Consider the following 13271-nt stretch of genomic DNA (forward strand, 5'->3'; position numbering starts at 1 on the left):
CGTTAACATTTTTCACGAACAATATTATCTTGAATGTTATTTTTGTCGATCGTTTTCCCGCCAAAATAATAACATTCATCACGAAGTGTCTTTTTTCTAAATGTTCTTATTTTCATCCAATCTATAATGTTCGTGAACAAAGTTTTTTCAAAAAACGAATTTTTTATTTTTTTTTGCTTCCCCCCGCTTCCCTTCGATTGGTTACTTCTCCATTGATCCTGCCCCTATATATATATATATATATATATATAAAGTCTATGTTATAGAAGATATTGATCGAATCACAAGGCCCAAAACTGGTAAATTGTGTATTATTGTAAGTGTTAGTGTTATAGCGTTTTGTTATGTACTAGACATATTTTATAGGCCCACTTGGCAATGTTTCAACATTGAACTTTGAAGTAGGCCGAATGCTGGGCCCAAATACAAAAACGTTTACATCTTTATATAGTTATGTTTTTTAAAACTAGTATATAAGTTATATTGTAAGGTACCAACTATGATGATTCACTGCATAAGCTTTCAAGTCAGTTTTATTTTGCTTCAAACGGGTCAGACAAAATTTAGCAACAAACCAGTAAATCACAAAAACATATCTAACATACCTTTCTTTTGTATCACTTCTACTCTATACAGAGGATACATTCCCTATTAATGATCACTAGTATCGCAAATTCTACACTTAGAACTCACTAATCGGGCTAGCCCGAGTACACTTTTAGCCCGAAAACTTGACCCGAAACTATGTTTACTACCACCATTGATGAACAAAAACACCTTTCTCCCTTAAGAAAGTAAACAGTTCAGTACATTCACTGTACACCTTTTGAAACTTTGTAGTCCTTTCACCATTACAACATCTTTGAAATCTATTATAATGACATTCAAGAAACATTTCATCAATCAAACAAATCGACCCGGTTTCAACCATTCTCTTGATCAAATCGAATTCCGTCCCTTCAACATCCATTTTCATCACAACAAAATCTTTCTCAACAAAAATACTCCTGACCCAATTCGCGAAATCAAACCCTCGTATCATATTTGGGTCCCTGATGAAATTAGTTGATGTTTGGGCCGATTGAATCCGACCCATTCCTTGTATTTTTTCATTATACGTGTTATTCGGGTCTCGATTGATCTCAAAAAATAAGGACTCGTTTCTCACCCAAGCCGCGTATGGTAAAAGGGTTATCTTTTTCTTAGACTCGTATTCTTGATGAAAGCGTTTGTCTGCTTCGATTGCAAAAATTTCGAAACTTTTGTTCTGTTTCGGATAAAGCTTCTTAAACCAACTTCCAATACTCGATTCGTAGTTTCGGGCTCCCACATCAATGTACACATATCGCGTTTTAAAGCTGATATCCGCCATTTTACTAAGATATTTCATCTTCTTGATATTTTTCTTGAAATCAATCCATGGTTTCAGTGGTTCATCAACTATCAAAGGCTCCAATTTTCGAATCAATTCTTTTTTGTACGCCGGAACAGAACAACTTCCGGCTAGATTTTTCCGGCGAAGAACACGATTCTTTTTTTGTAGCAAAATTTCTCGAAGGTCCGGAACAGACCAATGGTAAGAAGTGATTTCTTTCGATTGAATCAGTTTAAACGAATCGAACAAATCCAATAACGAATTCAAACTGTATGAATCTTCCGATTCCGTGTGTATTACCAAATATCCTTCTTTTTTCAAAGTTCTTGATAACTCCGACGCGAATCGGCCCGGGTCAACGGAAGAATCAAGACCCGTGTGAGACGAAAACTGAATATCGAATGAATCGTCTTTAAACGGAAGATAAACGTTGTTTTTAGTTGATTTCTTATTCCACACACCTAATTCTTTCAATGCTGCTCTGTATTCGTGAAATTGGGTTCCGATTGTTAGGGTTTTGGAATCAGTAGTGAGATAACCGTCAAAAATCAAATCTTGGAATATATTGAAGTAATAATTCACGAGGTATTCGTCGGATTTGTGTTTGGTGTGGTGGTTTCCGGTGGCGCTGGTGGTGTAGATGAGGTAAAATTGTCTAGCAAGAAAGAAAAGGACGCCCAAAATAAGAAGATTTCGTACGGCGGCGGAAATGGAAAATGGTGGCCGGGGAGAAGATTGTGTCGTCGGTGATGACATGGCAATTTTTGTGAACTTTTGAGTGAAAATTGGAAAGAAAAATGAGAAGTTTGTTGGTAGGTTTATTGTTATATTGTTATATATGTGAGTGAAGAAGTTGAGTTTGAAGGACGTTAGAACTCGCGGGAGTTTGTGTATTTTACGAAATTACCCCTAACGGTTTTGGAAGTTTGTTAGTGAGTGAAAAGTGGGCTGTTAATGGGCTTTTGGATTTAGCGATATATATATATATATATATATATATATATATATATATATATATATATATATATATATATATATATATATATATATATATATATATATATAGGGGCAGGATCAATGGGGAAGTAACCAATCGGGGGGAAGCCGGGGTAAGCAAAAAAAAAATTTTTACATTTTTTTTGAAATTTTTTTTTCTGACATCAAGATCACACGAAAATATAAACATTTAGAAGAGACACTTTGTGATGAATGTTATTATTTAGGCGAGAAAACGATCGACAAAAATAACATTCAAGATAATATTGTTCGTGAAGAATATGAACGTTTTTTTTTCATGTTTTGTGAAGTAAAATTTAGCCCGATTTAGAGTTTAGGGTTTAGGGTTTATTCCATAAACCCAAAACACCAAACCCTAAACCCTAAATCCTAAACTCTAAACCGTTCGTGTTAAAAACTCAATCTAAATCCTAAATCTAAACCCTAAACCCTAAATTTCTAAACCCTAATATCTAAACCCTAATGTCTAAAACCTCAACATACGCTCGAAAAACACGATAATTGTTATATATTACTTCTTCGAGCGTTTTCCCGCCAAAATAATAACATTCATCACGAAGTGTCTTTTCTAAATGTTCTTATTTTCATCCAATCTATAATGTTCGTGAACAAAGTTTTTTCAAAAAACGAAAAAAAAAAAATTGCTTCCCCCCAATTGGTTACTTCCCACTTGATCCTACAACTATATATATATATATATATATATAGTAGAGGGATCAAATGAGAACTTTTTTTTGTATGAGAACCCGAAGAACTCCAAAATACCCAAAAATACACTAAAAATCGAGCAAAAAGGGACACAGACGAGCAAAAAAGGGGATAGTCGAGCAAAAAACAGGAAATTCAAACAAAAAACATGATATTCGAACAAAAAAAAAAGGCGGGCGAACAATTTGTGTTCTACAATTTGGATAGTCGAACAAAAAAATGTAGAACACGTTGATAGTCGAAAAAAAAACGCATTATTCGGACAAAAATGTGTTCTACATTTTGGTATTCGAACAAAAAAAAATTCAAATTTTTGCTCGACTATGATTTTTTTTTCGCCCGTGTTTTTTATTTTTGCTCGACTTCCCTTTTTTCCTCGAATTCCCCCTTTTTTGCTCGAATTTTAGTGTATTTAAGTGTATTTTGGAGTTCCTAGAGTTCTCACACTAAAAAAGTTCTCACTGGATCTTCTCCCTATATATATATATATATATATATATATATATATATATATATATATATATATATATATATATATATATATCAATGGGGAAGTAACCAATCGGGGGAAGCAATTTTTTTTTTATTTTTTCAATTTTTTTGGAATTTTTTTTTCCGGCATCAAGATCACACGAAAATATGAACATTTAGAAAAGACACTTCGTGATGAATGTTATTATTTAGACAGAAAACGATCGACAAAAATAACATTCAAGATAATATTGTTCGTGAATAATGTGAACATTTTTTTTCTTCATGTTTTGTGAATTAAAATTTAGCCCGATTTAGAGTTAAGGGTTCAGAGTTTGGTGTTTTGGGTTTATTCTAAAACACCAAACCCTAAACCCTAAACCTTAAACCGTTCGTGTTAAAAACTCAATCTAAATCCTAAACCCTAAATTTCTAAACCCTATAAACCCTAATATCTAAACCCTAATATCTAAACCCCAATAGCTAAAACCTCAACATACGCTCGAAAAATACGATAATTGTTATATATTACTTCTTCGAGCGTTTTTTCGCCAAAATAAAAACATTTATCACAAAGTATCTCTATTAAATGTTCATATTTTCATCCCATCTATAATGTTTGTGAACAAAGTTTTTTCAAAAAACGAAAAAAAAAAGTTTTTGCTTCCCCCCGTTTCCCCCCGATTGGTTACTTCCCTCTTATATATATATATATATATATTGGAGGATCAAGAGGGAAGTAACCAATCGGGGGGAAGCAAAAACTTTTTTTTTCATTTTTTGAAAAAACTTTGTTCACGAACATTATAGATGGGATGGAAATATGAACATTTAATAGAGACACTTTGTGATAAATGTTTTTATTTTGGCGGGAAAACGCTCGAAGAAGTAATATATAACAATTATCGTGTTTTTCGAGCGTATGTTGAGGTTTTAGCTATTGGGGTTTAGATATTAGGGTTTAGATATTAGGGTTTAGAAATTTAGGGTTTAGGGTTTAGATTTAGGGTTTAGATTTAGGTTTTAGATTGAGTTTTTAATACGAACGGTTTAGAGTTTAGGGTTTAGGGTTTAGTGTTTTGGGTCCTAAACCATAAACTCTAAATCGGGTTAAATTTTATTTCACAAAACATGAAGAAGAAAAAAACGTTCATATTCTTCACGAACAATATTATCTTGAATGTTATTTTTGTCGATCTTTTTCCCGCCTAAATAATAACATTCATCACGAACTGTCTCTTATAAATGTTTATATTTTCGTGTGATCTTGATGTCGAAAAAAAAAATTCCAAAAAAAACGAAAAAAAAATTTTGCTTTCCCCGATTGGTTACTTCCCCATTGATCCTGACCATACATATATATATATATATATATATATATATATATATATATATATATAGAGAGAGAGAGAGAGAGAGAGAGAGAGAGAGAGATTTCCTTGCATAGCATAACTTGGTCGCATATCTCCTCTGTCCAATTGATGATACCTATATCTAAATGGTATAGTGGAAATGAATAGTCCTATTCATTTCCCCACTTTCAACAAACTTAACCCCTTAACTTTTAATTAAAATACAAATCGAACCCCCCACTTTATACGTTTATTTTTCCCCAAATTTCACAAGCTTAACCCCCCACCTTTTATTAAAATACAAATCGAACCCCCACTTTACTAACTTTTTTTTTTACTAATATTCAATTTTCACAAACTTAACCCCCTAACTTTTATTAAAATACAAATCGAACCCCCACTTTATACGTAAAGTTTTTTCAAATTTCACAAACTTAACCCACTAACTTTTATTAAAATACAAATCGAACCCCCACTTTACTAACTTTTTCTTTTTAAAATAAAACCCGAACGCTAAAAGAAGCAACTTTCACAAAAGGAACAACCCTTCAATGTTATGTCGAAAAAAATTCTTTTTTACAAAATAGATCAAGACTTTTTTTTTTAACTCGCATTCAAAACGGAGCCCCCGGCGCGAAGCGAGGGCTCCACAACTAGTTCATGTCTAATGCATGTTCTCCATGCATACACTCTCCATGTATTCTATTCTATGTATCTTCTTCTTTTTATGTTTAATATAAATTCTTTTGTCTTTCAAAAAAGATAAACAATATATAGACTATATATGTATAAAATATAATTGTGTAAATAGTAAAAAGAGAAGGAATCAAATGAAAGGGGACTTGTAGATATTAGTCGTATATTTATATTTACGGTATGAAAAACTTAAAATAACAATCGCATTATACGCTTTTTGATGTTATTTTAGTTTGCATATTTTTTAGTTCGCATTGTAGACGTTAAGTTAATAACAACACTCAAAATCACTTTTAAAATTTGTCAACTCACGGTTCTTAAACTCAAAAGAACTTTTAAATTTTGTCAACACCACGGACTCTTAAACTCAATTTTTTTTTAAAAAATCCGTCAACACCACGGGCTTATAAATTCAAAAGAACTTTTAAAATTTGTCAACACTAGGGGGCTCTTAAATAATTTACATATTTTTCCTATTTTATTTTAGTATCACTATTTACATAATATTATAAACCGCAAATTACATTTTTTGCACGATTTTTTTACACACCCGTGCAACGCATGAGCTCAAAAACCTAGTGTATATATATATTTTCTTTTTTTTTTTGAACGACAAATTTTCGCATCTATACCATAGACTATATTGTGATAACATTATGACTATTGATACTTTTACAACACACTACAAGAATGCTCTATACTCACTTTCATATATTTTGTCTATAATATACTATTCCCTCCGTCCCAATTTAATAATTCACAGACAAAAAACATACAGTTTTAGAAAATTCTACTAACTTCGTTCTTCACTAATAAAATATCTTCTATCTCCACTATAACCTCTTTTAATTAGTTGAAATACAAAGTGAACTATTAATTTGAGACATCCCAGAATAAAATCGTGCTTATTAAATTAAAACTGAGAGAATATTATACTATTTGTTTATAAAATGATGATTTACATTAGTCATTACTATATAGTAGCTTTATTAATCCTCTTTGAAAACTACTACATAAACCAATTTGATGTTACAATTCTCTCCGTCAAGAAGCTTTTCTCTCTCTCTCTCTTGGGAAGTTCACCCGGATCTACTTTTTCCAATTCTCTCCGTCAACTCTTTTCCGTTTGTAGCCTCCTGGTAACGCCGCCTATGACCTCCGGCATCTTGCCGGAGGTCCAGGGATTTCTTTTTTCGTCGTTTTTTTTTTTTTTTTGCTTTTCTCCTCTTGCCTCTTCGATCCATGTATTAGCTCTCTCGTTCGGGTCCCCAATGTTTTCCAGTGAGTTTTCTTCTGTCTCCTTCCTGACACAGGCGGCGAGTGTTATGCACTCTGTGTAGCGGTGGGTGGTAGTTGTGGGTTTCCGGTTGGATTGGGTGGTTTCTCAAGCGTGGTGGTGCAGCCGGGTTTGTATGTTTCCGATGAGCTTTTCCGGCGTGGGTTATGGCGGATCTCAGGCGGCGAGCACCTTGTGCGTTCTGGGGTCCGCCATTGTCTTTACTGGTTCTCTTTTAATGTAAGGTTCTCGGTTTTTTATTTTGCTGTTGCTTGTATATGGTGGTCTTTTTCTGTTTCTTCCTTTTTTTTCCTCGGAAATGGCACTTTTTGTTCATTCTTTCCTTACCACCTTGAGTTTGTGTTGGTGTATGGACTCTTGCTTCGTGTCTCCTTTGCAATGATGTTTGTTTCGATCCCGCTCGTTCCATCTTCCTCGTCACCGGTTTCGGTTCGGAACGGTCCGGTGTAGTTTCCGCCTTAGTGACTTTATCGTTGTTAAGCGCCAAAAGATTGGAGATTTGGAGTTGTATCTTCAATTGTTTCCCAGCCGTCCGTTAGGTAGGGTTTTGACGGGTTAGGATCTCTGGGTTGACTGCTGTTTCGGGTTTGCTTGGATGTTGTAACAACCCTGATTTTTCCGTTACTTCCGTTAACCTTCCGTTAGTTTATTTAACGGCGATTATTTAACTTTTATGCGTTTATGTGTATTAAATGCGTACTTGATCTTCGGAGGGTTTCAATAATTAATATGGGTTGATATTAATTCAAATAAATATTTCGGATAATGAAATACGATAAAAACGATACGATTTTGATAATAGTTTTTTGAGCAACGAAACGTTCGAGTTTATTTTAATAATTAATTTTATTAATTATTAACTTTTTAAAATATTTAATTTATTGGGTTTTTAATAAATTAAACAATTGGTTGCGTTTAACGATCGACGTTCCGGGCCTTCGGTACGACTAAACGGCACTTAAAACGGACCACGATTACACGGGATTGCAAAACGAGAGCCCGGGAACCCCATGTGGGGCCCATTCGGCCGAAACCCCCATCCCTCCCCCTTATATTTTAATTTTTAGCTTAATGGAGGGACTTAAATGCAATTAGTGGTAATTAGTCCATGTATAAATAAACTAGTAACCTAAAAACACTGCCATAATCCCTACCCTAATATTCCAGTCGACTTTTTTGGCTCCCTCCTCCCTCTTGACCGTCGACTTTCAACCCACCATCACCACATCAAAAATTAATTTTTAGAGTAAGGTTTCAACACAAAGATTGTAATTCCCTTCGTGCTCTACGCATTGATATATTTCTTTTCGTGATCAAAGGTATAATTGCATAAACCCTAATTCTAAAAATCTGATTTTCATGAGAGTTTCATAGTTATGTTGTCAATTGCTCAAGTCTATACGCGTACGTGTTAATTGTAATCGTTATTTTAATTGTTTGATGCGCTAGGGTTTAAAAATGAATTTGTATTTGCTTGATCAGATAAATTAAGTTTTTCAAATGTTAATCATTATGTTATATTCAGATTCCTTGCGAAAAACTATTGAGTTTAGGCTTTGGATTCGCTTGATTTCGTTTCAATATGATTAAGTTATGTCAATTTGAATTATCGTTGTGTTTTTGTTGCTTGATCAGAAATCTGGTATTGATAGACAACGAATTGGCATGTGAGACTTATACCACTGGAAATATAATTTAAAAACACTCAATTTAGACTAGGATATCATGTCGTTTTCTTATGTATAGCCTGAGATATGCTTGAATTAGTGTAAAAGTAGTTTTATACAGCACTTACATGAAAATAACCTTGTATGATAAAATTTGTTAACTTCTTTGATTAAATCTCTGCATATTTGAAAAGTAGACAAAAAGTACTTCATCTTTCATGTAGATATCATAGGGTAATTGTATCTAGATCTTCGGATAATCGCGTGCGAATGTGACTAACTAAATGAGAATTGAATCTGCAAATTGCTCACGGTTTTGTACTCTGTGGATTATGTGCATTGCATGAGCATGTATGCTTAGGTAAAATGAAACTTAACATGATATGTGACTTATTGTTAGTTTATGTCAATCTCTGAAACCTTATGCATTAGGCACAATAGAGCCATACTTTATGTGAATTCTGATTTGAGCTGAAAACTGAATGTTCAAATTGCACGAATAAACTGTACAAATTGGCTAAACAAAAGTTGCTAGATTTTGGATTTGTCCCTGAACTATGGCCACTGGTCTTGTATCAATTTCATGTTCCTAACTTCGGTTATAGCCAAAATGAAATCAGTGCGCGGTCAGAAACTGACTTGGCAAACCCCAAATGTATCCCTTCTGATTCCTGACTTTTAATTGTTGTATGAGTCCCTGTCCGGACTTTTTGGAATCTATTTTAAGTATATTTATGATCTGGAGCTTTTCATATTTACTTGAATTTTTTACTATGAGATAATGTGCTAAGTATGCTACGTGTTCATAAACTTTGTGCATGACGATAAACTGAAATTGTGAAAATGATCATTCATGACCTAAAACGTATTGTTTGACTTAGGTTTGATATTTTGACCAATATTTGACATGAACCTACTGATGTTGACTTTAGTTGACTACTTTGACCAAGTTTGACTTTCGGTTTGACTTCAGTTGACTTTGTTTGACTTGCATGATATAGTTGGCTTTTACTTTGAAACGCGTCGAGTCGAGCAATAAGACAACGTACACTATGAAACCACACTTATTTAAGATACATATATTGACCAACCTACATACGTATACTTAGGTTGCATTACTCGGCTATAAAACGTACAAGTTAATTGTTCACTTTTCAATCCGAGCTTTATTCAAAGGTGAGTCTACAGTCCCGCTTTTTACATGTTTTCAGGGATGAGAATACACGCTGTTATATTTACATTTTCAAATAATTTGTATTGACATGAGTACTACACACATTGTAACATCCGCGTTTTGGGCCTAGTTGAAATGACTAGTGTACCCTTGGGTATGACGTAATTAGTGATTTTAATAATTATTTGTTTATAATTATTTGGTTGTTTATTTGAGACCAGTTTGTGACAAGGGTCACAGAATAGGTTCGTTTGTTTAATTTGGACTCCGTTAGGGCTGCCTAACGAGGTACGTAAGTTATTAGATAACTGGTAAATACCCGTGTGTGATGGGGTATTGTATTTAACCTAAATATAAAAGGAAGAAGTCAGCTTCTACTCTCATTTTCTTGAAGCTTCCTAATTAACACCGTACCTTCATCCCTCCCATCTACCAAACCCTAATCCTTAAACATTGATCTTGAGCTCAAATTGGTGTTAGAATCGTGCTTGTTATCGTTTACTGAGTCTATCAAGGTAAGTAACATGTGTTTTTGTGCTCAATTCATTGTTAAATTCATGGTTTTGTGTGAGTTTTGTAAAAAGCTTGATTTTATGTCAAAATCCATGGATTTGATGTTGTTATGGTCAAAACTTTGTGGGTTTATAGTCTATAGCATGTAGTAATTGAGTTGTGGTAAGTTTTGGTGTCAAAAACGAGCTCTAGATCGAGTTTTGGTGAATTTAGCTTGAAGTCCGTAGGTTGTGTTCAGAATCTGCAGATGATGAACACAGTCAGCCGACTGTCGGTCGACAGTCGACCGACTGGCGAGTGAACCGGTCGACTGAGTTTGACTTTCGGCCGATTGTGGATATACCAAATAAGTCGACCGATTGGGAAAGTCAGTCGACCGGTTGTGTCAACAGTCGACCGAATGTCTACGTCAGTTGACCGATTGAGGAGACAGTCGACCGACTGTGTGTCCAGGGCAGAAGGTTTTACCAAAGTGCCTTTTTCTAGCCGTTATGCTGCCCGTTTGTATTTTGGTGTTCAGGATGTAAATTTTGAAAGTGCATAAGTGTTAGGTGGACTTTTAGCGGCGCTTTTTGTGACTGATTTATGTACTGTGTTGTTTTGTGTTAACGGATAGAAACTAACTTGATTTGCCTTATGTTCAGGTGATAAGGATAAGGAAGAAGCTCAGTGATAGTTTATCTGAGCTGGCTGCTGGTAATCGGTGAGTGGGATTATCTCTGGGTGTAGTATAGAGTAGCAAGTTGCGCTACTATGTTTATATTGTTGATAGTTGCCATGATTAGTAGTTATGTTGTAAAGTTGATCGCAGTTAAGGTTGCCATGCTTTTAGTAGTATTAGTTGCCTGTAGTAGTAATAGTAGTTGACTGGTTGTATGTGCACAAGTTGTTGTTGTTGTTGTTGGAACCTATTGTTGTTAGGTTCAGCTCAGAGAGGTCAACCTAGTTGTGGTTGGGTCTAGTTGGCTACTGTTTGTTGAGTATAGTGCTGAATGACGCATCACCTGCGTATGGATGACTATACTGGGGATTCAGTAGTAAAGACTATCGGTAGACGCTAGACTGATCAGCTAGTGGTCGTGTGCCCGTACAAGCCGTCGATCCTCTAGTTGGAGCACAGTTGCTGGTTGTTGTTTGTTGTATGTGGTTGCATATAGCTGTTGATATAGGAGTACAAGTTGGTACTGTATGCTAGACCTTTTGATAGTTCCATTCACTTAGCTTTGTGCTAACCCCTCACCTCCTCCCTTGCAGGTTTTGGATCTTAGTGCTGGTAGGGACGGGAGTCGGGCTGACGATATGTTTGACAAGACGAACTATGATGTTTTAAGTTTTGTAAATATGTAGCTAGTCGTATAACGTAACGCCTGTGGTTTGTAATAAAGTAATTAACTTATGATTTGTGATAATCATGTTTGTAACTAACTAAGGGTATTTATGTAAACTCAGTCTTCCGCTGTGATTTAAAAAATAAAAATAAATTTAAGGTGTTACACATATGCATAATGAGTTTGTTCAAAAAGCCTCTAGCTTGAATACTTTTAATACCATCGGTGTAAGCACAATTTAGATGGACGGATCCGTTAGGTTGACAACGTCACCCGCTATAAAAACTGTGATGCATTTATTTTGAACATTAAATATATTTGAACAAGTGTATAACATTTTACGAGGTAAGGTCGGGTATAGTGGCTTCTATACTCGGGTCAATGCTAGTATTCGGGTGCTCGGTTTATGCAAACGATAGAATCTCGTGGTCAAGGAAACTAAACTATTTTTCTAATAACTGTTTTTCAGATACTGTTACATTACTTTAAACCTGTAGATTCACCAACATTAATTGTTGACCTGTTTTTGCTTGTTGTTATTCTCAGGTCCTTAAGAGGTATGCTTTCGCTGTGTTTGCTGCATGACTGGCCGTGGAGTCAGCATTTGATTTTAAAGAACATTATTTACTTTCGCATTTAAAACTTTTATAACTGTTTAAATACTGTTGGCTTGTGGTTACGATCACAACAGTATTTCTATGTTGGGATTATTGACTTATGTTTTCGAAAGTCAACTTTTAATAAAATCAAATGCGATTGCTTTAAACGTCTCATATAGAGGGCGTAACTGTTAACTGTGGGATCTGGATTAACGTGCCGTCAAATGGTAATTTGGCGGGGTGTTAAAGATGTGCTGACCATCGGGGTTATGATATGGATTTCAGGTTGATGCGGTCTCGGGACGGGTGTTCTTGGGTTGCCTGAAGAGTGATTTGGCTGCAGATTTTTGAGTGGGGGTTGATGCGGTTTGGTATAGGATTTGTGGACTGGGGTTCGCAGTGCAGACTTCTATTCAGGTGAGGGCTTTTTTTAGGATTCGGTGGTCTGGGTGGCGGTTACTTCACGAAAATAGTAGCTTCCCATTATTGGTTGTTTTATAATTTTAACATACTGTTGTTGTATCATTGCAATAGGGTTATTTCAATCAACGGATGATATCTGTCAATGTAACACATATGTGACGCCCTAGATCATCAAATCTATCTTTTTTATTTATAATATAAAAAAAACAATTTGATGTTTGATCATTCTTTTATCGTACATGTAAAATGATTGTCAAACGGATTTATAACATCAACCAATTGTGTTCAATAGATATTGCAATATATCTTTCGCAATTTCGCATATTCGAGGGTATTAAAACTAGTTATATTCAAAACGGAGCTTTCAAGCACTACCAACGGACCTTTGTTTTTTAGCAATAAACATAAGAGTAATTTAAATTTAACGTTTAGGTCGCTAGATTATTTTTAACATATAAATATCATTATCATAATATTAAATATACATGATCACCTCCTGAGTACCATTATCTTGCTGAAATGATCATAAAACGGTTTAGTAAATTTTCCGCGTAATCGAATTAGCAAAGCGATGAGTGTCGCAACACGCACCTGGTTAACAAAGGGATGCGCGCTACAATGCTTGATGGTAAACTACTACAAAAGCCCTCA

The 13271-nt window shown here is 34.7% G+C and overlaps 1 protein-coding gene across 1 annotated transcript; it reads right to left on the minus strand.

Annotated features, from left to right (window-relative positions):
• Nucleotides 1-751: 751 nt before the first annotated feature.
• Nucleotides 752-2131, minus strand: LOC139870173 (uncharacterized). The gene has a single exon (XM_071858016.1). It carries the CDS (start codon nucleotides 2129-2131, stop codon nucleotides 752-754), a length of 1380 nt encoding a protein of 459 aa, XP_071714117.1.
• Between the last annotated feature and the right edge of the window lie 11140 nt (nucleotides 2132-13271).

This window comes from Rutidosis leptorrhynchoides, chromosome 10 (assembly GCF_046630445.1).
Source record: "Rutidosis leptorrhynchoides isolate AG116_Rl617_1_P2 chromosome 10, CSIRO_AGI_Rlap_v1, whole genome shotgun sequence".
In the NCBI taxonomy this organism is placed as follows: Eukaryota; Viridiplantae; Streptophyta; class Magnoliopsida; order Asterales; family Asteraceae; genus Rutidosis; species Rutidosis leptorrhynchoides.

Excerpts from the sequence above, each read along its gene's own strand:
- LOC139870173 (XM_071858016.1), bottom strand. The coding sequence starts at position 2,131 with ATGTCATCACCGACGACACAATCTTCTCCCCGGCCACCATTTTCCATT.